This window comes from Cyprinus carpio, chromosome A12 (genome assembly GCF_018340385.1).
Source record: "Cyprinus carpio isolate SPL01 chromosome A12, ASM1834038v1, whole genome shotgun sequence".
Taxonomy (NCBI): Eukaryota; Metazoa; Chordata; class Actinopteri; order Cypriniformes; family Cyprinidae; genus Cyprinus; species Cyprinus carpio.
In genome coordinates this window covers 20,185,479-20,213,407 of record NC_056583.1, presented here as the reverse complement: position 1 = coordinate 20,213,407, position 27,929 = coordinate 20,185,479, and the positions used below count along the sequence as shown (strand labels likewise).

General features: G+C 35.1%; 2 protein-coding genes across 7 annotated transcripts in view; both read right to left on the bottom strand.

Annotated features, from left to right (window-relative positions):
- LOC109065833 (protein tweety homolog 2-like) overlaps positions 1 to 15,718 on the bottom strand; it is a 50,584-nt gene extending 34,866 nt beyond the window's left edge. The window contains exons 1-2 of one of the 5 annotated variants that reach the window (XM_042768025.1): positions 15,559 to 15,718; positions 15,253 to 15,477 (exon numbers count right to left, since the gene is read on the bottom strand). In XM_042768025.1, the coding sequence (XP_042623959.1) occupies positions 15,253 to 15,381 (129 nt within the window). In that variant the 5' untranslated portion in view covers positions 15,382 to 15,477; positions 15,559 to 15,718. Of the gene's footprint in view, positions 1 to 15,252 lie in introns of all 5 variants that reach the window. The other 4 variants (XM_042768027.1, XM_042768026.1, XM_042768029.1 and 1 more) reach the window with 4 other exon arrangements.
- A 1,401-nt stretch (positions 15,719 to 17,119) lies between these two features.
- LOC109086069 (60S ribosomal protein L38) lies at positions 17,120 to 19,651 on the bottom strand. Of its 2 annotated transcripts, none has more exons than XM_019100555.2 (5): positions 19,572 to 19,651; positions 19,367 to 19,392; positions 18,946 to 19,006; positions 17,772 to 17,894; positions 17,120 to 17,186 (listed from the first exon to the last, which is right to left on the bottom strand). In XM_019100555.2, exons 2-5 carry the CDS (start codon positions 19,367 to 19,369, stop codon positions 17,161 to 17,163), a joined length of 213 nt encoding a protein of 70 aa, XP_018956100.1. In that variant the 5' UTR covers positions 19,370 to 19,392; positions 19,572 to 19,651; the 3' UTR covers positions 17,120 to 17,160. The 2 variants fall into 2 exon arrangements, with proteins under 2 accessions (XP_018956100.1, XP_018956099.1); XM_019100554.2 differs by having other exon boundaries at positions 19,488 to 19,591.
- Positions 19,652 to 27,929: the final 8,278 nt, after the last annotated feature.

Here is a 27,929-nt window from a genome sequence, read left to right as displayed (position 1 = left end):
CACAAGTTCGCCTTACAGATAATAAAGCAGGATGAATGGTATGTGGGGAGAGGGGTCAGAGCTCGGCATTTAGCCCAGACCCAGAGCGCTCCCCCCGGGCCGATGGTGAGGATTCGGGGTGGTGGAGGGATGCTGAAATACTGTAGAGAGAATGAAGGTAAGATAGCTTGGGCTATTTATAGAAGTTCTCTCTCGAGCTGATAGGATAGATGGGGTAATTGCTGATGATGAAGTGGCTGGGTTAATTATCTGAACGTGCTCCTCCTGAACTTTGTTAATAAAACATCATAAAATGAGCATGGTCTCATTTTTGGCACTGAAAATGGTCTAAAAACCTTCATCCAGACAGGAATCTATGGGCTTTAAGCAGTGACTTTGAATAAATATGACAACTAATGGGGCAGCACAATTATTTAACAAAATCACACTCGTACACACACACTATGTCGTATCCCATCCTGCTCTTGGCTCTGAAGAGAAAGTAGGACAGCTATAGCAAGCAGCCCAGCATCTATATTTGCTGCATCACCGTCCCTGTTTCCTGCATTGTTTCTGTCTCTCTCGGTTACATCCAACATTTTCTCTTTTATCCTGTAGGTGGTGGGACATCCTAAGCCATCTGCTTCACTCCCATAACTCTAAGACTAATGAGTCAACCTCTCTACCCACAATTCCAGTGGTTGCATTCATTAACTGTGACAAAGAACCTGCTTAAAAAAAAAAAAAAAGATAATGAACTAGGTTACAGAATATATTTTTCTCTAAATCTCATTTGAGATTATATAAGGCCTGTAAACATTATAAATAATGGTTATTTTATCCAGTTTAAAATAACAATTTTATCCAGTTTTAACTATCATATACCACCCTGTACTCCATTACCACTGGCCACTGAAAACCCAAACTGATCATAACAGACTTTTACACATACCACTGTATAATACTATGAAAATTTAATGACAAATTAATTGACAAACGAGACCTAAAAAAATGCTGAAATTAAATGTAACATATTTTGTACCATATTTACAATGTTATCATTTATTCATTGACCAATATACTCTACTGTTCAAAAGTTTGGGGTCAGTAAAACTTTTTTTTTTTTTTTTTTTTTTTTTAAAGAAATTAATACTTTAATTTAGAAGGATGCATGCATTAAATTAATCAAGACTATTACACGGTTATGAAAAAAATTATATTTCAAATTCAAATTTTATTTATTTTTTCCTATTCATCAAAGAATCCTATAAATAAATAAATAAAATAAATAAATAATGAAGGATCAAGTGACACTGAAGACTAGATTTATGGCTGTTGAAAATTCTGTTTTGCATCACAAGAACAGATTACATTTTTTAATTATTCAAATTTTGCTTTAAATTATAATAATATTTCATATTACTCTCTTAACTGTATTTTCAGTTTTCAATAACTAAATGCAGCCTTGCTAAGCATAAAATACTTCTTTCAAAAACATAAAACTTAAAGCCTTACAGACCCCAAACTTTAAACGATGGTGAAGTAGAGCATCAATTTAACCATTCGATATTAAAGTAAAATGCATGATGAAACCTACAGCGTCTCATTTCAGTCACACTGTCTGAAAAAGATGAGTCCGTGTCTAAACCCCTCCTCCCTTTGAAGATGGAAAATTCCCCCATCAGTCCTTTGTTAAGGGCAAATAGGGGTTGATGAAGGTACTGTGATGAGGAAATGGGGGGAGGAGGTACACAGACAGCAGCAGGGGGTCTTATGGGAGGGGAGGGGGACACATTAGGGAACGAGAGTGTTTTTCAACTGAGAGGGTGTGTGGTTGAGGGAGGCATATATGTGTGTGGGTGCTAATCAGCAAGGGGAGCAGTTGGTGTGGAAACAAGGGGAGGAAGACTGGCATTATGTTTAATGCTTTTGGCCAGAGCAGAGAAAACACAAACACACACACACACATATTTTAACAAAGCTGCGTGTGACTACATGGCTGGAATTACCCTGACTAAATCCTGTGATCTTTGTGAACTACGAGGAACTTGTTCTGTCTGACAGGGAAAAGAGATTAGTCATGGGTGGTATATGCTCAATCCTATATCATGTCAACAGCAACAGTATACACCACATTATAGGTATCATGGCTGAAATTTCAATAAAAAATGGTTTAAATATTGCTTTATAACGATAAAGTGTATTATATATTACACTCTACATTAAAAATACTACATATAAAATAAAAAATAGAATATATGAAACAGAAAATATTAATTTATAAAATTAATTTATTTATATAAATTATTTAGATTGTAATTTGGGGGTTATTTCCCTAAAATGTGTAAAACAAAAAAAAAATTGCTTTTATATATATATGCAGCCTTGGTGAGCATAAGGGACTAAAAAACATTGCATATATATATACTGCATGTGTATTTCTATATAACAGAGTTTGTTTGTTTTTTCTTACTGGAGCCTGATGGATACAAAACCAAAGATAAAATTAGTCATAAATCATTATGTCTGGCATGAGTGCAAAAACAGCACTACATTATGTAAGACACGATACAATAAAACAAATATTATCAAACAAAGCAGTCCAGCTTATAATCAAGCCAATATATCTAGCACAGTACAGCAAAATACTGTTTGACATCTCCCTGTCGTATAGACAAGATACTGCATACAGGTAAAGAAATGGAGAACTGAAGCCCACAAAATTATGTAGAGAGTGTAAACAAGAAGGACTGGAAGGGAAGAGAAGAGAAAAATATTGCTTGTGTGTGTGTGCAAGAGAGAAACGGACAGAGAAGTAAAGTAAAGCATGCAATAAAGATTCAGAGCCATTATTATGAATATAATGAATCGCTTCAGAATACATTCGGAATACGCAGAAACAGCATCCGTGTTGCAGCCTTATCTGGGCTTACCAATGTTCTCTCTGTCACAAACATACACACTGACACAGCAAAAGTGAGTGTATAATTATAATAGTCAAACAAATACAATGTGCATGCACGCACGCGTACACACACACACACACACACACACACAGGGTGTGCATTAATACAAGGCACACATGAATAATGGAACACCTGCATTATCCTCTATGGAAATAAAGCAAAGAGGAATTATTTACACACTCCCACACTTCTTCACAAAGTCATTTCCACCCACCTATTACCTTGTCATTCAAACGCACAAACAGACGGGACACAACAAGACTGAGTGCTGTTTTTCAATTAGCCACTGCTAATGTCCATAGGACTACAGCGCAGAGTTCCCACACCTTTTCACCAATGAATTTCCAATAGCACTTGCATCGACTTGTGGATTTTTAATAGAATTATAAAGCTGCCACTTAAAGACTCTCTCATGAATGCATGTATGTCAGTTAGCGTAAGATAGAGATTAAGGTTTATAAAGTTGTAAATAGGGTTGGGTTATGTCTACAAATCTGGCATCGGACGATGTCTACAGTGAAACATCATGATGGGGGGTTGGTTAAGGGGTGTGCCCAAAGCGTGAATCCTTGTAAGGGAAAACAACTAACGATTCCTAACACCGTGTCTACACCGGATGCGAGTGGTGCAGCGTGGTGCGACGCGACAAAATACTATAGAGCCACTGATCTATACTAGAGATTCATTGATCATTTTCAACGGTCGCTTTGTCGCGTCCAGTGTAGACAATCTTTTGCTGATGCGACGCGGCGCCACACGACAACACGTTGTGTCCGGTGTAGACAAGGTGTAAGGAGAGATGACTGAGGACGATGGTGAATGATTTGCAGGTCCTCAGTACCACTGACAAGCATATTATCTTGTAAAATGTGTTGCAAATACTGCCGCTCAATAGTATAAATAGAGTACGTGCGATCGCGAATCTAGAAAGTGACAGTGAAACTAAAAAGCGATTGTACATTCAAAAAAGGGCCTTTAATAACCCCCGGAGTGGGTGTGGACTTCTTTTATAATGGATGGGTGCAATTTTTGGGCTTCAAATTTCGGACTACCATCCACTCCCATTATAAAGGATGGATTAGCCTGGATATTATTTAATATAACTCCGATTGTATTCGTCTGAAAGAAGAATGTCTTATTCACCTAGGATGGCTTGAGGGTGAGTAAATGGGGTAATTTTCATTTTTGGGTCAACTATCCCTTTTAAACTTTAAAACCATTTTTTTTAGAACTGAATATTTTAGTAAAATATCTAAACATTTCCATTTGATTATGAAGATTTTATTCATTGATTTAACAAAAATTAGGAATCTGGCACATTGCTATAGATTTCAAATTTTAATATGTTAAGGTCATGCAACCTTTTTCGTAAACCATAAACAACGCCTGATTAAGGTTACATGGCTGAAACGTACTAAAAATGTTACTAAAATCTGTAGCAGCATTTGGTAATAATTTTTTTGTTAGATTGTTTGTTTGTATTATTCATTTGCATCTGCTTATATGATTTATCTGGAGTTGTGGTGGCTTTTCATTTATATTCATTGTAAAAAAAAAAAAAAATAATAATAATAATAATAAAAAAAATAATAATAATTGAACTGCCTGTGTTACTCCCAAATGCATTAAACTGCACACTGAAAACAACTGATATAGAAACTGAATCGAACATGCATATTTTAGAGTAGAAATTAAGTCTGAAATAGTATTTTCTTGAACATATTTCAATCTGTTAGATTTACAACTTTGAAAAAAGCATTTCATACAATGTAATATGCAAAATGTGATCGGTGTTTCATGTTGACTCTAAATGAACAAGGTCTGACAATGCAGCCCTTCAGAAAGCTTCATGCTTTTCTGTGCTTGTTAAGACTATGAATGTAAATAAGGGGAATGTTGCTGACAGGTCTTCCATAATGTTGTCTGTTTCTGCTCTGCTGTGGTTGAAAAGCAACCACCCTGTCTCTTCCACTTTTTTTGTTTTTCCAATACTTGTTTCGTTCAATTTCTGCAGCCCATCCATCTTATCCAAGAGAGAGACGTCTAGGAGAAAAAGAGAGAGAGAGAGAGAGAGAGAGAGAGAGAGAGAGAGAGAGAGAGAGAGAGAGAGAGAGAGAGAGAGAGAGAGAGAGAGAGAAAGAGAGAGAGGACAGACAAGCGAAGGATAGGTGGGAAAAAAAGAAAGAACAGTAAAGAGGTGGGAAAACACAGAAGTAGGGAGCTGGGAAGGAGGGTGGAGAAGATGGTGTGAAAGAAAAAAGACACAAGGGAGGGTTGAAAGGGGTTCAAACAGAGGATTATGGGAAAAAAGTGGCATGGTACTCTCCATGAAAGAAAACAAAGGACATTGCGCAGCTCATGTGAACACAATTTCTGCACATCCTCACTCACAGCCATCCACTGCCTCTCTTCAAAAACTGCTGTCTTTCTCCTGGAATGAATTGCTCAGCATCTTGTTTGACATAATAAAGTTTAACTGAAGCCTTATGGAAATGAGTGCTGAAACACTGCTTATTCATTTAGAATGTGATGACAGTGGCATATATACTGTATGTACATTTAGCATCCTTTCTCACAAGACTGTATAGCAGCTGAGCTGACCCTAATGTGTGACGTCCATACAAATAATGATTTTTACAAATGTAACACTTTATAGTACCTGAAATTAATAACACTGAAAACATTAGATCATGTATATTCATATTATATGCAGTAACATTTTTGGAAAAAAAAAGTCTCACTAAGGCTTCATTTATTTGATCAAAAACATAATAAAAACAGTAATATTGTGAAATATTATTACAATTTAAAATAACTGCTTTTTTATGTTGATATATTTTAAAACTTCATTTATTCCTGCAATGGCAAAGCTGCATTTTCAGCAGCCATTACTCCGTCCTTTTACTAACGACTTCGTCTCTAATCCCAGGGGTGTTACACACAGGATTCACAAAATGCTTGCTCTTGAAAGATGGCTCACAACCCACTTTATTTGGAACAAATGGTTCAAATGAATCACAATTTGTAAGTATGATAAATAATAGATGTTTATATTTTCTATCAAGCATTAAAAACACGGAACTACAGCAATGGGCATGTTGTTTCCGACACGCACTGTACGCGGTAGACCAATCACAACAGACTGGGCCACCTGACCAATCAAAGCAGAGTAAACTCACAGAAAGGAGGGGTTTATAGAGACTGAATCTTGGAACTGCTTCGAACGAATCGTCGGAAAATGAGGTGACATTAAATGCAAAATTATGTTGTTGTTTTTTTGACCTTGCAAACCTATTGTAGGAGACTACCAAAACAATACTAGGAACCTTTAAAATGGCATAATAGGGGCACTTTAAATCTTACAGCAGTTTTCTCCATCTCAAATGCTATACATGCCAAATTTGAAACGCATTTGGCTTTGTTTTCTTTTTCGAAATAGATACATGGATCCGATTTCAAAATTATTTAGGCACATCAACCACGACAATCGTCAGGCACAAGAAGCTGTTTACATATCTTTCAGCACATACGGATCTGGGTTATTTCAGTTCAGTGATTTGGTAAACTACTCAGTGTTGTTTTTCAGCTTGTTTGCATAGTGTGTCCACTACATTCACAGACCGAGTTTCCCTGGGGGTCACTGACATACAGCTCAACCTGAGCATAGCTAGCTACCGGCCTGTATAAAACACCCTTTTCAAGCGCCAATCACAGCATCCTCATGAACAAGCAGGCTGTAAAACTGGATGTGAATGAAGTACCACAGACAAAGCCTTTAAGCTTCGAGGAACAAACAGGGCAGAATCAAGTACTGTTTGCTGCCTGCGGGAAGATCTCTATAGATGCAAACAAGAGTCAAATACTGGAGTTTGGGAGCTTTAAACAAGCCTTGACAGAATATTTCACATGGAGGAAACAGATGACTGATCCCAGGTCAGGTTTCTAGGGAAAGTGGTCGATAATTTCTATAAATTCCAGAAAGACAGGAATACGTAAGAATGTAAACTAAGCTGCTCCAACATGATAATGGTTCAAAGTTTACACTGTTTGTTTGTCTGAGATTGAGGAGCCCTACAGGTTTAGGACAACATTGAGACTGATGTCAAACCAGTATACTGTATCTACACTAGTATAAGAGACCATGCATGCATGCTATAAGAAAAATACAGGAATCCCAGTTCCCACATTGTGTCCTATTATAGCTGGCAATATTAGCAATAGTGTGTCTCAAAATCATATAGCATTTCCTCCCTGTGCTATAGTAAATTCTCATAGTTTATTGTATACGCTATAAGCAAAATAGTTTACATATACTATTTAAAAGTCTGGTATCAGTAAGATTTTTTTTAAATACTTTTATTCAGCAAGGGAGCATTAAACTTTATATTCAAAAAAGATTCCTGAAATCACTTTCCACAACCTTTTTCAATATTGAATTCAACAATAATAAGAAATGTTTGTTGTGCACCAAATCAGCATATCAGAATGATTTCTAAAGGATCATGCGACACTGAAGACTTGAGTAATTCAGCTTTAACATCTTCGGAATAAGTAGCATTTTAAAATATTTAAATAAATAAAAAATACTTAAATTGTAATAATATTTCGCAATATGTCAATTTTATTGCATTTTTAATCATATAAATGCAGCCTTTGTGAGCATGAGATTTCTTTCAAAAACATTTTTAAACAATTACTGACACATTAATGTAAATTTTTTTTTTTCATTAATTACAAAATATGAATACACCACAAACCTAAAGTTATACGTAATAAACCCTTATGCTGTGTCCTAGACAGGTACAAGCTGACATGTAAACTGTCTACACTGAAGGGTAAAATGCTTGTTATATGACAACATCACTGCCAATCAGAACATTTCTGATGCTCAACATATAGTCCCGAGGAGCAGATTTTAAACCAATGAAATTCCACTGTAGGCAGGCTACTCAACTCTACAGAAATAGAAACCAAGATGTCTCATCACTTGTCATGGTTAGTTAGGAAAATATCAGGCCTGGTTCACACTGACAGTGCTAGAGGTTGCTAAGTTTCCAAGCCGCTCAACTTGGATCTCCAACGGTCACCATCACTCACTGTGGCTGAAAATCTCCGACTCATGCAAAACGCTGTCAGTCTGAATGGCCTTTCAGATTTGTCACAATAAAACATTGTCTAAAGTTTGAGATGTTTCTTCAAGATGTTATTTCACACTATATTGACAAAACCTCTCAATACTAGCTTAGCTATAAGTCATCGCCAGTGCAATATGAACTTCTGTACTTGGTAGAAGTATGCAAATTGGGATTCAGCCATATTTTGTTGAGCTAAGTGATGAATATTCTTTCTGTGGAAGTTCTGAGCCAAACTTCAGTTAAGTGATGGTCACAGCAGGTGGAGAACAGCTGTGTGGAGCGCACTGACGCCCATCTGCTGGGAGCTGGGAGTGATCTGCACTCACTGAAGAGTGACACCATCAACCTCCTGATCAGAAGTCTACAATTTTACAGTTTTATGCTCTGAGGTACAGAATTACTTATTTTACATGATGAAATGGGAGTAATAAGCCTGAGGGAAAGCTATCGTATTATGTATTTAATCTGCCGTTAAATGTCAATGAAAAAAATTCTTCAAACATATGCTAATGCAATCTCCAGGAGTTTTTCAAGATCTCAGTGAACGATAAGCTGCAAATAGTTTCAGTGAACAATATACCGGCATATTTGAGAAGAAGATTCCAGTATTGGATCAAGGCTAGACCGTGAGGGGCCTGGATGACTGGGGTTTTATAGCAAAGCAGAGGCAAGCCTTTAGGAAGGACCTCAACGGACCAGTCAACCTCACTCAATTCTGTCCTTGTCTCTCCTGAACAGCTTTTGAAAGGGAGTAAGGGGTTCGGGGGCAACCTCGGGGGTTTTTCCAACACAGTGCGCTCGAGTGAGCCTCCCCAACCTCACAGCTGGGACATCATTAATTCAGAGCGGAGCAGGTCATGGGCTTTGGGTGAATTAAAAACAAGGAGAGACAAAGAGAAAGATGATACGGGCTCCATGTTCCATGTTCCATACACTAGCGTTCAAAAGTTTGGGCTCATTAAGATTCCAGTAAAGTGTTTTGAACTGTAATAATAGTAAGAAATTCAGCATACAATGATTTCTGAAGGATCATGTGATACTCAAAACTGGAATAATGGCTGCTAAAAATTCAGCTTTGCCATTATAGGAATAAAATACATTTAACAATTATTCAAATAGAAATAGTTGATTTAAATTGTAAACATATTTCAAAATATTATTGCTCTTATTGCAGTAATATTGTGAAATATAGCCTATGTATTTTTGATCTAATAAATGCAGCCTTGGTGAGCATAAGAGACTTCTTTCAAAAATATTTTATCGACCCCAAACTTTTGAACGGCAGTGTGCTTCACAGAAACTTTAAATGATAGATCTGGAAATTTGTAAAAATTGCAGCCTAAATGGACCTGTATCTGCCTCTTATGTAGTAAAATAAATTAAAAAACTAAAATAAAAAAATCTGATGAGAAAAAAAGAAAATCAATCAATGCTTTTTGCAGAATAAGCAATAAGTTCTACAGGAACTATCGTAAACCTTCTTGTAAAACCTAATGACATAAAAAAAATACTGCATTAATTTATTATATTTAATAATCATGCAATAAATGTTATTAATATTTAAATAAATTAACTCAGAAATATCTAAACACTACATGTCATTAGAAAATTCATTAATATTTATTAACTTTCAGATCTGGGTTAATTCAGTTCAGAGATTCTGTAAATTTATTAACTTTTTTTTTAACATCTCTAATCCATTGCGAAGACAATGGTCCTTCAAAAATGCCATGAGGACCTGAAGTAACATGAACTGACAGAAGTAGTGATGGATTACAAAACTGATGAAACAGCCAAGCTCTGAGCGGTTTGGGAAATGAAAATACCATGCAATACATGCACACTTCAATGCACTGATATTAAAATGCTCACTGAAAAAACACAAATGAATACTTAACTTTATAATTAAATATTTCACAAACTCAATCTCAATAAAAGACTGATGCAATGGTACAGTGACTGAGTGGGTTGGAGAACATGCAATACATTCCATTGCATGTACAATAACACTATTCACTGAGACCCCTGATTCTTTACTAACAGTTCTGACCCGAATACCACAAGCTGAAAATGGTCTTTTCTCTCAATTTGACCACACCATCATCATTAGACTAACAGTATCTAAAATATGCTAAAATATTGTCTTGCAGCTATACATAAAGATTCGAAAAAAAGACACTGCAAAAGACCAATGAGCTCCTGACTTACTGTACCACCATGTCAAATTTAAACTAAATATTTCTGTCCTAAACTACCCAAAACAAACTGTGGGTCTCTGATATATCTGATTGGCCTGATTTAGAAGGTTGATGGGGTTTACCACACATCTTTCACATCCTTATTGGGAAAACTTTCTTTGTGGTTTTAAGAAACCTGGCCCACCCAGAATCAGCTGCAGAAAATATTTAAAAGGGTGCTGGCACAACCAAACCTGCAAGAAAAATAACAGAAGAGATGACTGATAAATCAAGAGCAGGGTTTTTCTCTCCTCTTACATCTTAAATTGAAGTGAAGTACCTTGGTTCAGGTCTGAAGTGATAAAACAGAGCCTAAGGGAGACAATAAATAAGGACTTTTAGCAAACAAAAAGGCTAGACACCAAAGTCATGGTGAGAGATATTGGCCGAACATCAGAACTGTTGGAAAAAGGGCAAATGTGAAGCACTGAATATAACTGGTCATATTGAAAAAAGAAAAAGATGGCCTCTACATACCTCTCGTTGCTACGCAACCATTTTTTAATTTTTATTTTTATAAATTAAGGAACAATTTGGTATTTAAATAAAAAATTCAAGCAGATTGATGATTCCTAGCATGACAGTCCCTTCTCCAAATAACACTTACAGCTGATTATATATTTACTGAGTAGCTATGAAATGCTGTATATATTATATAATAAAACAAACATTGCTGAACTGAAATATTGACCATCCTTCTGAAAGTAATGATCAGTGAGCACAGGGGAAATTCCACATATAATTACTAAAAGAAAATAAATCATAAGGCATGTGATTTTTTTTTTTTTATTATTATTATTTTTATTATTATTATTATTATTATTACTCCCATATGACTTCTGGCTCAGTCAATTTTGGCCTTTGTGCAAATATTTCTCAAATATTCCTGGGTGTTTTTTTGTTTTTTGCAACTCTGTATGCTGTAATCAGACACTGTGAAAGACCAGACTTTTCAAGTGGCAGGTTTCTACTGAATGTTTCTGTTTAAATCAAGCCAGACAATGGGCCTGATGGTTTTTACGCACCTCTTGTCTTAATGGTCACGATAAAAAGAAAAATAACAGCTTACAAACATTAAACTGCTCCTTCCAACTAATGTTCAGTTAAGGAGGACGTAAAGAGGTCTTTAAGGCTGTGAAAAGAAACAAGGAGATGAGAAAGGATGGAAAATAAGAAAAGCAGTAAACACAAATGCTTAAAAATGAAAGAAACAGAACAACAGTAAAACAAAACAAAACAAAACATGACAAAAAAAAGATTAAAGAAAGGGGAGAAAGAAACAAGGAAGTGAAAGTTACACGAAAGGGGAATTGTAAATAAAATAATATACATAAAATACAATAGCAATAAATGACACTGAGGCTTTCTGAGCAAAAAGCAAGCAAACGTATAAGTGTCTTCTGAAGCCAAACGATAACTTTGTGTGAGGAAGAAACCAAAATTTGCTCTCCCTGATGCATTCTTGAGAAGAGTAGATCTTTTCAATAAAATGGTTGATTCAATTCACAAAACCAGTCGGAGTGATTTGTTCATGAATCAGCTGACTCGAAGCAGACTCTAGTTAACAGCTTACTGGAGGAGAAGATTCAAGACTATCATTCGATGATTTCACACAGTGATCACCACACAAAGTTATTGCATGCAAGTCAGGTTTTAAAATTCCGGCCCAAGTTGGAAGTCTGATGCAAACAGTAGGAAGTTGGAAATTCCAAATTTAATGGAATGCAGCCTGTGATACTACTGGGTATTTTATAGAGTTCTTTCCGTACGATTTCAAATTAGTCTTAAATAGTGCATGACCTGAGGGTCAGATGAGTCAGATGACAGAGAATTTCAGTAAGATTCAGTGAGGCCATCTGCATCTGAAAATAATAACCCTTCTCTCTCATCATTTTAAGTGGTGTTTGTTAAGGCAACTATTACTCAGTAATGGTATTGCTCATTCTTGGTGATTTGAACTTGACCCTCAACTATTAAACACAAGCAATTAACTCATCTTGCACAGTTTGTGCTACAGGCATTAATAATTCCTCAAATCAAGTGGCTCGATGAGGAGACGTCTTCAGAGGTCTAATGACCATCACATATATACATGGGCCACTAAAAATAACACCTATCAACAACAACACAGAACACCCTATCAAGCATCCATAACACTTCAGAAAATGTAAAAATGTAGCTTCAAAGTTTTTATTCAAATGTTGTCACATTTTTCGTACATCACAATACATTTATCCACAAAAACAGCAACTAAATATCTACAGCTGTCTTTAAATAAACGTCTGGGCACACAAAGCTCTTTATGGTGTGAACTACACAGATGTATCCTCTGTCTAGGATGGGGAGAAAAAAACAGCTGTTAGCAATAATCCCCACAGGAAATAAGTGAATCATATGGACAGACGACCTTTGACCAATCTAACACACAAAAACATATTTGCTCAGGCATAACCTGACGATTGGTCCTTTCTGGACCTGATGTCTACTTAGTCGCTATCCTTACTGACCAGCCCAGAAGGGATCTGCATTCACAATGAAAGCTGTGTTTTATTATTTTAGACCATATTTATATTCATTCCACAGATCATTTCAAAATCAGCACAGAAGATGCACAAAGACCGTCTGCAGATTCCATCTGGGCCTGCTCATTGGGGAATCTAGGTCTAAATACAAAGCGGAAATATTTTCACTTGGGTCAGTGTCAAATAAGAAATGAAAAAAAATAAAAAATAAAAAAAAAAACCAATAACATATTATCCTCTAAAATGTTTTCATATAAATTTTCAAAACTTAAAAATTACATAGATACATAATAAATAAAATAAAATACATAAATATAAATAAGTAAACAAATAACTTAATACTAAAATTTATAACTAATCGAATAAACATTATCAAATAAAATTAATTTAATAACAGTTACTGATGTTCTACTCTCCAGAATATATATATTACATTTTCAGGTTTTCAATGGGATTTATTTATTTATTTTGTCATACCGATCAAATTTAATCATCTCTATTATTTAGTAATTCATTGTGAATAATAGGAAACATGTTGTAAACGTTGCAAGAAATGGATCCAAACTGATCTTTCTCTCCTAATCATTTGGAACATTTAATGTTGGCTGAACTGCTGTAACGATTAAACACAGCGAGTCTCTATAGAGAGCACATCATCCGTCTGGCGTTCATAATGAACGTTAGCAATTAGATATGAAGCACAACAGTCTCTCCACTTTGCACAGAGCTCATATGCACAATCTCCCAGACCAAACCTAAAACCCCACCGAGGAAAGAGATCCCACCAGTTTCCTGTTCTGCTGAAAAGCTATTAGGATTCAAATCGCAGTGTCAGCGGGAACAGAACATTTAGATTCACAAACTGGGGGAAAATGGGTTATGAAGGAGGATCCCTCAGGCCACGTGAAAACGCCCCAGTGTTGATTCCGAGACGACGGAGGACCCAGCGTGAGCGCCTGATCTCACACCACAGCATCTGGTCTCACTCTGCCTCCATTTACACCATCTGCCTTAATAGAAACAGACAGCTAAAGAAATGAGCATTCTGTCCCTCCATCCTCTCTCACATTCGCCCTCACTCCATCTCTATTCAACATGATGTTGCTACAGTTCAGCGGAAAAACCCCATCATGCTCACAAAGACAGGTGCAGCACAGATTCAAGCAACTTACAGTCTAGGAAATCTGGTTCAAAATGAGATGCAGTTCCGCTGTGAAATGTGGTTTTGGACATGACAGTGATTTTCAACATTCAGTGACTACAAAGAAACAATTTACTTAATATGTGCCAGTTATTAGACCTTTCAAAACCCAGCAGATATATATTACTGAGGTTTAACAATGCTGAACCAGAAAGCAGACATGCACTTTTCAGAAAGAGGCTGTTATACAGGACAATAGCATGACTTCTTTTTGGGGTCGCAAAACAATGGGTAGACCAATCAGACAAAATGTATTGCATTTCATCATTCATATTGCAAAAGGGTACTCTAATCAAGGATCTCTGAAAAGTGTTAAATTGCAACAATCTTTCTAAGCCATTTTAAGGGAATTGAGGTCTCTCACAGCTCACACAGAAAACAGGAGAGATAATACAGAGAATAAAGCCATTCTGAACCGTCCACACAATATAGCAATTAAAGCAAGTGTGAAGCAGGGTTATTACAGATAACTAAAACTATAAAATAAACATTAACTGAAATAAAATATTAAAATACTTACTCGTTCAGTCTTACTGTATGTATTAAAATAGAAACTGAATTAAAATGAATCAAACAAAAACTAATAAAAATGACAAAAATACAACAAAATTTGAAAGCAGGAAAACATATAAAATTTTAAATTAATCCAAAATATTCATAAAAACTACAATAGCACCTCAATGATACTAAAATAACACTCATGTTCTGCTAAGACTCACTTTAAAGACTTCATGGTTGGGCTTTCAGAGACCACAACTGTGAATGAACAAAAATAATCACAGTAATTCAAATATTAATCACCTGATTTCCTTTTAAATTATTTTACATGTTCAGCTTACCTAAACAAAACTAAGATGACAGATTTGAAGCTCGCTGCTTGAAGTAACGTTAGACTGTTGTCCAATACATAGTAGCATTTGTGTTTGGACTTCATTTTAAAATAAATAAATAATTATATTAATAACAATAAAATAATTTAACTAATCTAAGTATACTAACTAGAGTGTGTCTTTATGATGAAAATGTACGCCAAAAACAAATTGAAAACGATCTCATTGAGGACATCTGAAACATTTTATCGACTTACTATATTTTTGACCTACGACCTGTAATCCCAAACAGAAAATAAGAGTGACAGTACAGTACACGAGGCCAGTCTTGACCGTGTTTGAATCATGAACCGCTGTATGAACGCAAAAACAGAGGTCTGACCTGCTGGTAGTTCTCGTCTTGCGGTTTAAACGTGTGTTCCAACGGCTGAAACCGTAGAGTCACATGAGGAAACTGATGAAGCCAGTAGGTCCACCAAGGAGCGATATAATCAACCCGTGCAGACGACATCCTTCAGCAGTCGAGGAGACGAATAAATCACTTTCCCGGATAGAGACGGTCGGACAATTTGGGTGTTTCTTTCCCGGTTACTCTCCGCTGTCCTGTCTTCTCAAACAAAAGCCATGGATTTAGAAACTAGAGAGACGGAGTACTCAAATAAAAGTGCTGGAAGGGACATAAGAAGACCTCTGAATACTTCCACCAAACCGCCGCCGGTGGGAATTCACGGGAAATGTTGAATTATTGCATTAATTCCTGGTCTCGTGCCGCAGCCATTTCTGCGCGTTGTGCGCTCTGAGGAACTCGGGAGCGAGCTTGAATGAGCGCACGAATGGGACACGGGGTCGCGCATGAATAGAAGAATGAGTTTATATGAGGGGCAGTTGCAGGTTTTTTTTTTTTATTATTTATTAATTTTTTTTTTTTATGGTGGCCTAGTTCTATTAAAAAGGAAATTCAGCAGATATTTAAAATAATATACATTAATGGTTTTGGAAATTATCTTAAAATTACTTGTTTCAATAAAATATTCATACATTTATATGAAAATATATAACGCAATGCTGCCATCTATTGGGCAACTCGAGTAAACGCAGACACTGCAACAAAAGATCGACAGGCACAAAGAACATTTCAAAATACTGCAAAAAAAAAAAAAAAAACGCTGACTAAAACTTTTACTAGCAAATCAACAAAAATAGACTGCATTAATTTTAAAAATGCTCCATTAATTTTCACAGTGAGGTTATTTTAGATTTAAGATCATGGTTTCATGCTGATTTTGTTAGGTTTGTAAGATTTTCAATTGTCAATCCTGTTGTCATGGTTTTGCACAGTAAACTTTTTCTCCTAACTTTGAAATATTAGCATTAAATTCTTAACTACCACCTTAGTTAAGTTTCATGATCTTGAACAGAATGCCAGTAATTGGTAAATGTCAGTATTATTTTTCATTTAGCTTGAGATTACATAAAGCAATTTCTAAACATTGTTTGAGAAGTTTTAAATTTACAAAATGAGAATATCATCCATTTGCATGCAATGACCCTCCAATGAAAAATGAACCTGATAAAATGCTACATTTCAAAGGTAGACATACTAAATACTCCATTAGAGGCATAAGATTATGTATTAGTTATTACATCTACTTTTCATAAATGTGTTTAGACTGGCTTCATACCAAATACCACATTTGCCAAACTATGATATAAATATCACGGCCTTTCTAAACAAGTAAAACTACAGTAATTCTGCACGAATTGTACGTTTATGATGATATTATTTGATATGGTGCAAACTAAATGCTTTGACACACTTCATTAAAGCTCTTAAATTAAACATTTTGGCCAAAAAGCCAACTTTGAGGTCAAGGAAAATTTCACAAAAAGTACACAATATTGTGAAACATTACAATTGAAAATAATAATTTTCTATTTTAACATTGTAAAAATGTAACATTCCTATGATGCCAAGAGTGAACTTTCAGCAGCCATTACCCTAGTCCTCAGTTCTCTAGAACCACTTAATTTCAAAACAGAAAAGATAAGTAAATGTAACATTTGAAATAGTCTTTTGAAACCATGTAAATCTTCACTGATCAATTTCACGCATCCTTGCTGAATAAAAAATGAACTTCATAAAAAGTACTGACCCCAAACTTTTGAAAGGTAGTGTTTACCTTAACCTAAATAAGCACAGAGATGGACCTAAATAGCAAAAAGCATAAAAACAAACAAAACACAATTCGTAATTTTCCCAATTTTATTCCATTTTGTACAAGAGAGACATCTACTTCAGCTCCTTCACAGCCAGACCTGAAACGAGAGAGAGAGAGAGAGAGAGAGAGAGAGATGGGTCATATTTACAGTAATCCTTGAAGACACAGAGTCCAGGTCTGACACAGCTGTAAGTGTTAGTGAACCGGTGGAACTGAAGTCTCTGTGTGATGCGAAACCCAGCACTTGGTCCATCATTATTCTAGCAAGCGTGTAAATGCACCGTGGGCACAGGACAGGCCCAAAGTGTTTGGACATCTTGCACACTTCACAAAAATCACAGTATTTCCATGACTTTCATATCAGTTGTAAGCACTTTATAAGGACTCCAAAAAAGCTTTTTATTCCCTCATCAATAAAACAATTTCACAGGAATGGAAATTTTAACATTTCTTTTTACTTTCACGTCACAAGATCTGTGATGGTTTCGTTTTTAATCAAACCAAAACATCATTTTTACAGCCAAACGTTTAGCACAAATCCTTGAGGTTGATACAATTTCTGCAAAAGCATTATGATGCACAACCAGTTCATGTATTTGATTCTCTCTCGCCATTTATAATAACACTATCACTTGTGTTGTTACAATCTCGGCCGTTTCATGTGGTGTTTTTGAGGACTCACCTGGTGGCAGGGACTGCTTGAGCTTCTCAGCCTTCTCTTTGTCTGTGATGACCAATGTGTACAGGTATCTGCTGCAGCGGACCTTGAACTTCACATTGTCCTTGTTCTTCTTGATCTTGACAGCTGTTGGAACACAACGCATGAATTTGGAGAACCTCCATCAAAACTAGCAAACATTTTTCCAGTAGCCAATGCAGATGCTAAATACGCTTAGAACATTGTAATTTGTGACATGCTGAATGTGTCAACGTCATTAGTAGCATTTTTCAGCAATTCAATGTAGTCCATACTCTACATTCCATTCTGTCAGACCAAAAGTACAAAATCTGTTCAAACTTAAGCCAGGACTCGTCAACCCTGGTCCTGTTAAACCCCAATACTACACATTCTGGATGTCTTGTTTAACATGACTCATGGTACGTTCAAGTCATGTTGGACAGATCGTATTTACGAGTTAAACGCACATAAACGGCATCACAAAGTGTTTATTATGAGTGGAAAACTTGAGTTTCCGAGTTGGGGGCATGTCAGTGAGATCTGTATTCAAGGTAAATTTGCTCACATGATTAAATTATTATTATTATTTTTTTTTTTGGTGTGTAAAATAAAACTACATAAATTACATATACAAAATATTATTGTATAATTTCCATAGAATAGTCAGCATCACCTTCATAAACGGAATTAAAACAGAAAAAAAAAGCAAAAAAACAATGACACACACTCGTCATTCGTAATTTTTTAGACGTAGAGTTTAAAATAATCGTTGAATTATGTTGAAAAGAGAAATCACTATTTTCTTCTGACCAAAGTGACTTGAACGCACCTGGTGATGCAATTACGACTTGTCAACTCGTAAATACCAACTTCCCTGGAGGACTTGAATGCATCAACAGATCAGCTCATTTCTAGTCTCTGAACCGGAAGTGTGTCTCCAATATGAAAGACATCCAAAACGTGCAGTCCTCTAGGATTGAGATGCACTGCTTTTAGTAATGTGAATAGTTTCATTGATATTTAATAGTTAACAGAATCAAAACAAGCCACATAAGAGCGTGCAATCCACGTCACAATAAAAAGCAGCATACAGCACTACAGGAGAAACCTAAAAAGGAAAAACCTCACGAAGAAGTCATAAATGAACCATAACTGGTTTATTAGAAGTCAAACTTACACTTGGCATCCTTCCTCCTTGCTGTAAGCAGGAAATCTTTGATTTCTTCAATCTTGCGTGGCTGTGAAGACGAACGGCACATTAGATACACTACAATGAGGTTACACGTTAGTAACGTTACCTGGTTTATTCAGGATCGTAAAATAACCGTTTCTAGACTGCTTCTTTATGATTATCAGTCAAGACTTTAATATTTTCAAATTTAGACCAATTCACTAATAGCTTATTCATAAAAACAGGTTATCCATCAACGTGACAATCCACTATTTCAACCGCCATTAGCCACCTTCTGCTATCCCCTGATTTCACTTTAAAGTAGCTTTTAGCTTAACGTTTTAGAACAAACGTGACTAAGACTGATGTACACTATATTTCTCCATTTAATAAAAAACGCGAACGTAAGATATATAAACATTCTCACCATTCTGTTTCAGGAGCGACTTGACCCTGCAATGCAGAAAAACACTTTATTACCACGCTATTCTACACCGCTTCTAGCATATATTTCGATTAGTGACACATTTATACTTCTTCTTTCACACCGTATATGTATGAAATGTGGATGTTGATGGATTGATGCAGATTTACATGGATTCGTTTGACAGAGCTAAAGTGCTAACACTTACACGTCCTGCGAGCGAGGGGGGAAAAGGGGCGGGACTTCCGCGTGAATGCGTAATATAAACCGGCTACGGTGGCTCAAGAGAGGCTCTCCGGGCTAGAAAAAAAAAACTAAACTCACAGTGACATCTACTGGTGCGGCATGGATATATTATGTCATTCATTAATATTTTAATCGGGAGGCTTTATGGAATATATGGGAACACTTTACAATAAGGTGACTTTTGTTAACATTAGTTATTGTATTAACTAACATGAACTATCAATGAACAATAGGCCTACGTTTGTTACTATTTATTAATTAATTAATGTTAGTTAATGAAAATACAGTTATTCATTGTTTGGTCATGTTAGTTCACAGTGCATTAACTGATGTTTACAAATACATGTTTTGATTTTGATAATGTATTAGTAAATGTTGAAATTAACTAAGATCAATAAATGCTTAGTTCATGTTTACTAATACATACTGTTAATTAATGAACCTTATTGCAAAGTGGTACCGAATATATTTACTTTTAAATAATTAGCACAGCAGAAGTGAAGACATTATTGTTGCTTTTATATTGTTGTTATTATTGGTACATTTTATTATCTTTATAACATTTGACAAATGAAAAAAAAAACTTAGAAAAAGACACAAATGATTATTAAAATGGTAGAAAAGTTTAAAAGAAATTATGACTTATCCATATACTTATATGTAAATTGGAACCTTAAATTATTGATCATTATATCAATATAATCATTATATCCTGTCAGCATATCCTGTCTCCTATTACACAGAAGAATCATATAATGCAAGGCACTGATTGCACAAACGATCGATCAATCAATCAATCAATCAATAAATCAATCAATCAATCAATCAATCAAATGAACCAATCAGAGTGGCTGGACCATCGTAACTCACTTATTAAACTGTAAGTTTCATTACTGTAATATAGCTTTATGATATCTTACTGTGCCAGTAAAAGCACACACACAGAGAGAGAGAGAGAGAGAGAGAGAGAGAGAGAGAGAGATAACCCGGTTGACTATTCCTGTGAAAAGAAAATTTATAAGAGTGATTCATTCATGAAAAGACATTGATTTGTTTTATCTAATTCCAGAAAAATAGCCATATAGGCTTGCATACATGATGCTTACGACAGCATCTGTGAGATATTTGTTTTTTTTTGTCCAAACGAGATATGCACATCTGTCTAGCACGCACATGCTCATCAATAATTCACACATCTGGCTCTTATTAAGTATATCTCATCTGCTGGCTTCTTGAGTGACATCTGCAGCTTCTCTGCTCTTAACTAATAAAGGTAGACACCACCACTGCCCTCCTCACTCTAATTACTGTCTCATTGGCTCATATTCGTTTCGGCCCACGTAGAAGGCATAGGGCAGATCCCACAACTCGCTTCCCTCCACTGAGCAGAATGCTGATTAGCTTCATTTGGCTCTGTGTATTTGCAGCTTTCAGGGAATTTATCAAAGCCTGTCCAACCTCAGTCACATGGTTACGAAGGTGGGTTTGGTGCAGGCTGTGCATTAAAACTTAAAATCTAAAAAATGCATATTTCAGATGGTTGATGAGGCGCGAATCTATCCATCTCTCCTACATTACAGTGCAGGCAGACTTTTATCATACTATATTTTATTAATCCACATTAGGATTCCACATATTTATTGCAGTCACTTGCAGTCGCTGCAGTGGCACTAGATGGCAGATTACGCACATGAAACAAACACTGCATGGCACCAAAGAGGAGAGAGGGCAGTATCTGACCAGTTACTGAGCCTATATTTTTGTGCAATTGACTTCAGTCCTCTGACTTCATTCCTCAGTTCAAAAGGCATGAAACTATAAAATATGTTAGTATGAAAGGAGAGCTATATTACAATACCTGGAGAAAGCTATTTGTCAGCATTTCCATTATTTCAGTTGCAGTTGCTTGTTTTAATGATCTAACCTTAACCCTTTCAATCAGACTAATTATGTTATAATTAATGAATTTAAATTGAAGTACTAAATAAATACAATTAAAAACTCAAACTTAAAAATAGAATATATAGACATTTAAAAAAATACTTGAAAAATGGACATTAAGGAAAAAATAAAAAAATGAAAAATGAATGAACTATATATATATATATATATAATATATATATCTATATATATATATATATATATATATATATATATATATACAAACTTATATATATATATATATATATATATATATATATATATATATATATATATATATATATATATATATTATATATATATATATATACATATATATATATATATTATATATATATATATATATATATATATATATATATATATTTTTTTTTTTATAATATATATATATATTTATTTATTCACATTTCATTTCAGCTAGTTACCAGGGCTACATTTCTCATTTTTGTTTAGTTTAAACTTAAGTACTAAAATAACTAAAACTAAGTAAATAAAACTAAAATCTAAAACGAATAGAAATTAGACAGATTTAAAAAAAACACTTTAAATGAAATAAACATTAACTGAAACAGTTGCCATGGCAACATATTTCTTATTTTTGTTTCATTTAAATTGATGTACTAAAATAACTTAAACTAAACAAATACAAATACAACTAAAACCTAAAACTAAATAAAAAACTATATAGACTTATTAAAAAATATATTATGATAATACAAATAATAATCTATTTCCAAAAATGAATCATTACATTAAAAAAAATAAAAAATTATAATAATCTCCGTAGGCAATCTTTACAATTGACTACGACATCAGCACAGGGCTTTCCTTACATACCATCTATGAGCCATTAGAATAGATGCGTGCCAAGTCTTCAGGCTCCATTTTGACTAATGTACATCGTGGGTAATGACAAGCAGTCCATCACTCAGCCATTCAGGTGAGACAAACACAAGCTTCACTGTGTGTATAGCCAGAAGTAATGTGCGGTCCTGGCCCGGCATCAATCATGGTTTGGATTCTGCTGGAACCATAAATGGGAATAAGAAGCAGGGTTCATCCAATCATCATTAGTTTTGCTCAACTTAATTTCATCCTTAATTTCAAACCTGTAGCCCTGTAGGGCTACACTGGGATGGCAATGTATATATCTGGAACTGGAATAAGACAAGAGCCCCCAAGTGGAAATAGCACTGGTGAAATAACGTGAAATTAAATTTTCAGTTAGGTTTGCAAAGGATCTGATGAGGATTTTACATTTGAATATGGAATTGAACCAAAAGTAAAAGAGCGCGAAGGCCCACACAGACATTTTCTTTCCACAAGAACATATTTAAACCGTCACACAGCTGGGGTGAATTCATACACTGCTTTTGACTAGGGATTTTCCCTCATCTTTATATGCACACATTGATCGGCTAGTACTGATTCTTATATCCTGGATTATAAGATGTTATCTGAAAGCAATCATACTGACTTCACAGGGTGAAGGACATCATTTTAGCAATGCTTTATTATAAATGGCCATTTAAAGAACATTACTGGTCAACCACTGCCGGATCCAATTTATTTACCTGGATATGCATTGGATTGAGTGAGTAAGTAAGTCAGTAAATAAATAAATAGAAATTAGAAAGAAATTAATACTTTTATTCAGCAAGGATGCATTAAACTGACGAAAAATGACAAAATAAATAATTAAATAAAAAAAATACTGTTTCCACAAAAATATCAAGCAGCATGATTTCTGAACGATCATGTGACACCGAAGACTTGAGTAATGGCTGCTTTGCCATTATGAGAATAAATTGCATTTTAAAAGATATGGAATGTTCTTTTAATTTGTAATATTATTTTAGAATTTTCATGTTTTTACTATAATTTTGTTCATATAAATGCAGCCTTGGTGAGCAAAGAGACTTCTTTCAAAAACATTTAAAAAATCATACCAACCCCAAACTTCAGAATGACAGTTTGCATTTAATTTTGTGTGATTCAAATTTGTTATTGACTTCAGAAAGTTAGCCCTCATTACTAGAAGTTAACTAAACCATTATTAAGGCAAAAAGCATCTTTCTCCCTCTATATTTATTTTTATAAATCTTTTATAAGTAAATACCCCCCCCCCCCCCCACCCCTGATGCTTTTGGTTTCAGCATATTAACAGGTGGAGATTGCATTCTTGTGGAGTAATATACCTAAATAATATGTTACATGCCCGTTTGGGGTTTGGTTTTATGGTATTAATGTTAACCATGAAGACATGAAAGATATGAAGTTAAAGCATATTGCACCAGCTCACTTAAGAAAAAAAAAAGTTCCTTTCACCTACATAACTTCTTCATAAATTAGTATTTTCTGAAAGTCAGCATCCTTTTCTCAAAGTTGCTATAGCTGTCTACCCTTTGCCAGCCTGATGAAGCCGATCTGGCACCTGCCGGCTTTTCCTGCCATCCATGTGCCTGTCAGCCTTTGAGAACCACGCTTTCTACCCACTTTGTCAGTCCTGGTCGACAGCCGGACTATTTCAGCTGTCTGTAACCGTTCTTGGCTGGAAAGCAGCGTTCTGTTGCCTGCACCACTTAATGTAAAAAGGACTGCTTGAGCTGCTGAATAGTATGCTCTCTAGAATATATACTGTATTAGTACACCTGACACACTGGACTGACATATGCAGAGACATTTGATGATAGACTTTGGCACATTTACCACCTTTATCATCCATTTGGCTGAGTCAGAGCTTCAAAAGATGAAAAGTGTTGGGGTTATTGTTCTCCGATGAGAAACTGCAGCTTTAATGGATTCAGGCACCTGAATTTTCTCTGACTGCCTCTCTGAATCACTGTCTCCCATCTAAGTGTTTTTCTTATTACCTGAACCAAGGAGCTGAGCCAGCAGGTTTCCATTTAGCTAATCAGACTTTTATATTTACATATTCTTATTTGCCATCATTCACATTATAGCATATAGTGGATCATTACTCCTTGTAATAACATGCACAATGTAATGTTCTATATCAGGGCTCAGAATTGCATTGTTTCGAAGACAAGGATATTCAAATGAAAAATTTATAATTATCACATTTTAACACTCTAACTGAGCCTAATATATTAATTAATATATTTATAATTTTAAAAATGGAGGACAGTTCATTCATTTTTTATTTTTTTATTTTTATTCTTATGTGACCTAAAATGTTAATATTATATTAACATTTTTATTATAAAAATATATATCATTAAAATTACAGTCAAGTGTGCCAGTTCAGATATTTTTATTATGTGCACTAAAATGTTAAAATATTAAATGAATGAATGCTATATATATATATATATATATATATATATATATATATATATATATATATATATATATTATATATACAGTATATACATTACATTAAAATTACTGTCGAGTGTGACAGTTCAGTCATTTTTATTATTATTTGCCCTAAGATGTTAAAATATTATATTATTGTTTTTATTATAAAATATTTTGCATTAAAATTAATGTCAACTGTGCCTGTTATAATATAAAAAAATATAGTAAAGTATTTGGAGCCATTGTACAATTCTTAAATATTTCTGCTGATGATTATTGGTAAATGCTAAATGAAAGTGTCCAAATTTGCCTTCTTTACTCTCTGTTTGGGGAAATAAAAAGATTAATTTTCATTTGAGCTGAGCTGTGGCTTAGTAGTAAATGCACAACTCCAAGCTAAACCTTTGTGCTCAAGTGTTTCAGATGCAGATCTGAATGCAGACCATGTCATGTCCTAATTCCATTACACCTCTGTCTGCTCGAATAGTGTCCACTCTACTAATCTCTGTCAATAAAATGTGGCATATACCCTAAAAGTCAAGATTCACATTTGCTATTAATGTCTCCTCATACACAAAATAATACACCATATCCACAATTTATTAAAGCTTATCGTTTAGTTCAGAAGGACAGGACTGCAGTAAATAAAACAGCCTTATGATGTGGTGGACACTGACACTCTGATATAGTGTCCCGTATCACACATGGGGTAATTCTGCATTCTGCTGTTGCATGCTGTTTTGAGCCATCCAGAGCTCTGTCTCCACATCATCTCCAAACCCAGCTGAACCTTTACCCTGTTTTACTCTACTGCACAACATATTAAATATTTATGTTCAGTCCCACAGTCTCTGACTTCTAGTGCTTGGTGAATTGCACTCCATAAGACAACCTGGAGCAATGACCGTGGGTTTGAAAAGTAGTTTGAATTGGCAACTCTATAAGTATTCCAATGAGAACGCCTTGATTTGAGTTACTTTGAACTGTTTCAAATAGAATAATGCAATTTCAGTGCCACTAGTGGCATAAAACGAACTGCAATCTGTTTGGCCTGGTTTCATACAAGGTCAATAAATTGGCATTGTGATACATTAGCAGACTAATCGGCTAGTGGTACGCAAAGCTAGCTGACTTGTGATCTAGAATGATAAGTTTAATTTGGCAAAGCTGAATTTTCAGCAGCCATTACAGCAGTCTTCATTGTCATTGTTAAAGAATTATTTTATTAATAGAAAAGTCCAAACCCAGACAGCAAGCAGTTTCGGCCCAGATCCGGCCCACATCTGGCCCGCGTGAAATCCATGCAAAAGAACTGCCTTTATTTGGAAAGAAAGGTAAACGTAAATTTCTTTACTGTCGCTTTTTAGTTTAATACCTTCTTGCTGCATAAAAGTATTAATTTATTTTAAAAAATAACAATAATAAACTAGGGGACTGTCACAGGGGGAGCATATATTACACATTTAACTTTTAGAAAATTGAGAATTTAATTGCACCTGCACAAAGGTCTGAGGGCTGGAGCCTGGGGCGGCATCATTTTCTTTAAGAATTCTTCAAAGGTTATCCTGTGAACAGTGACTTGGGAGGATTCAAAAAAAAAGTGAGATGCAAAATTCTTTTCCTGTTAACATTAAGTTTGTGAACTCTTTTATAAGGAATAAAATGTTCACTTCAGGCACTGATCTCAACATCAGCTGAAATATTGTCAATAATGAGTAATCTTAATTGCTTGGAATATTAGTTCGCAATATTCTCTACACATAACATTGCAATCAATTTCAAGAGGCCCTTAAGTCTGATTCATGATTGATGTCTATTTAACTATTTCTCTCTCATCAAATTTCATTCAGATTACAGTTCATAACCTTCAAATGTTGTTACAGTGTAACAGTGTTCCATCATTTTTTTTAAATAAAAAAATGCAGATCTTGAACAACTGTTAAAGGAACAGTTCACCCAAAAATACTTTAGAGAGATTTGAATAAATTTAGCATTACATCACTTGCTCACCAGTAGATCCTCTGCAGTGAATGGGTGCCGTCAGAATGAGAGTCCAAACGGCTGATAAAAGCATCACAATAACCCACAAGTAATCCGCACTCTAGTCCATCAGTTGACATCTTGTGAAGCAAAAAGCTTTGTGTTGAGGAGAAGAGAAATATGAACAAATCAAGACCTGTTTAAAATTGAAAACAGTCCAAAACAGTTATAAACAAATTTGTTGGTGGGTTTTGATGTGAGCTGACAAAGGGGGGATGGATTTTTTACTGGTGGAAGCGTTATTATGGATTATAGATGGCATTAATAAAGGTTTTGTTCCTTACAAGCATACAGTACAGTTCACTAGATGTTAACTGATGGACTGGAGTCATGAAATATTTGTGGATTATTGTGATTTTTTTTTTTCAGCTGTGTGGACTCTCATTCTGACGGCACCCATTCGCTCCAGAGGGTACACTGGTGAGCAAGTGATGCTAAATTTCTCCAAATCTGTTCCCATGAAGAAACAAACTTATCTACATCTTGGATGGCCTGTTGGTTAAACTATTCCTTTAATGTCACTAAATTATTCAGTTTCAGAATTTCATTTAAAAAACAGAAGCACTGCGATCATCTTCGAGATGCTAGGAACAGGGTTAATGGTGCTTCACTATGCAGATACGCAGAGTAAACAAGCAATTTACATTCCACAGTTGTTGCATTTTTAGAATCTAGTAGAGTTTGCGTTGTTAAATATGTATAGTTGCAAGATATTGAGGGCATATTTGATCATAACATGATAAAACTGCTGATGAGTCTAAAGACTGCAAATGAGCATTGAAAATGAACCTCAGATCTGCACAAATTTCAGGAGCTCCGCATTAAATGGCTAGTCCTTACGAAAATCACTGAATAACAAATAGGAAGTGAGCTAAAGTGATAGCATTCTTCCCTTTATTTCTTTATCCGTGGGCTGTTTAAAGTGCTTGTGCATTGTGAGTGTTTATCAACAAAAGAAATTGAGAAGAGAGATCTGTGAAGCGTAGAGCACTGGCTATTAGTTTCTCTTAGCTGAGGA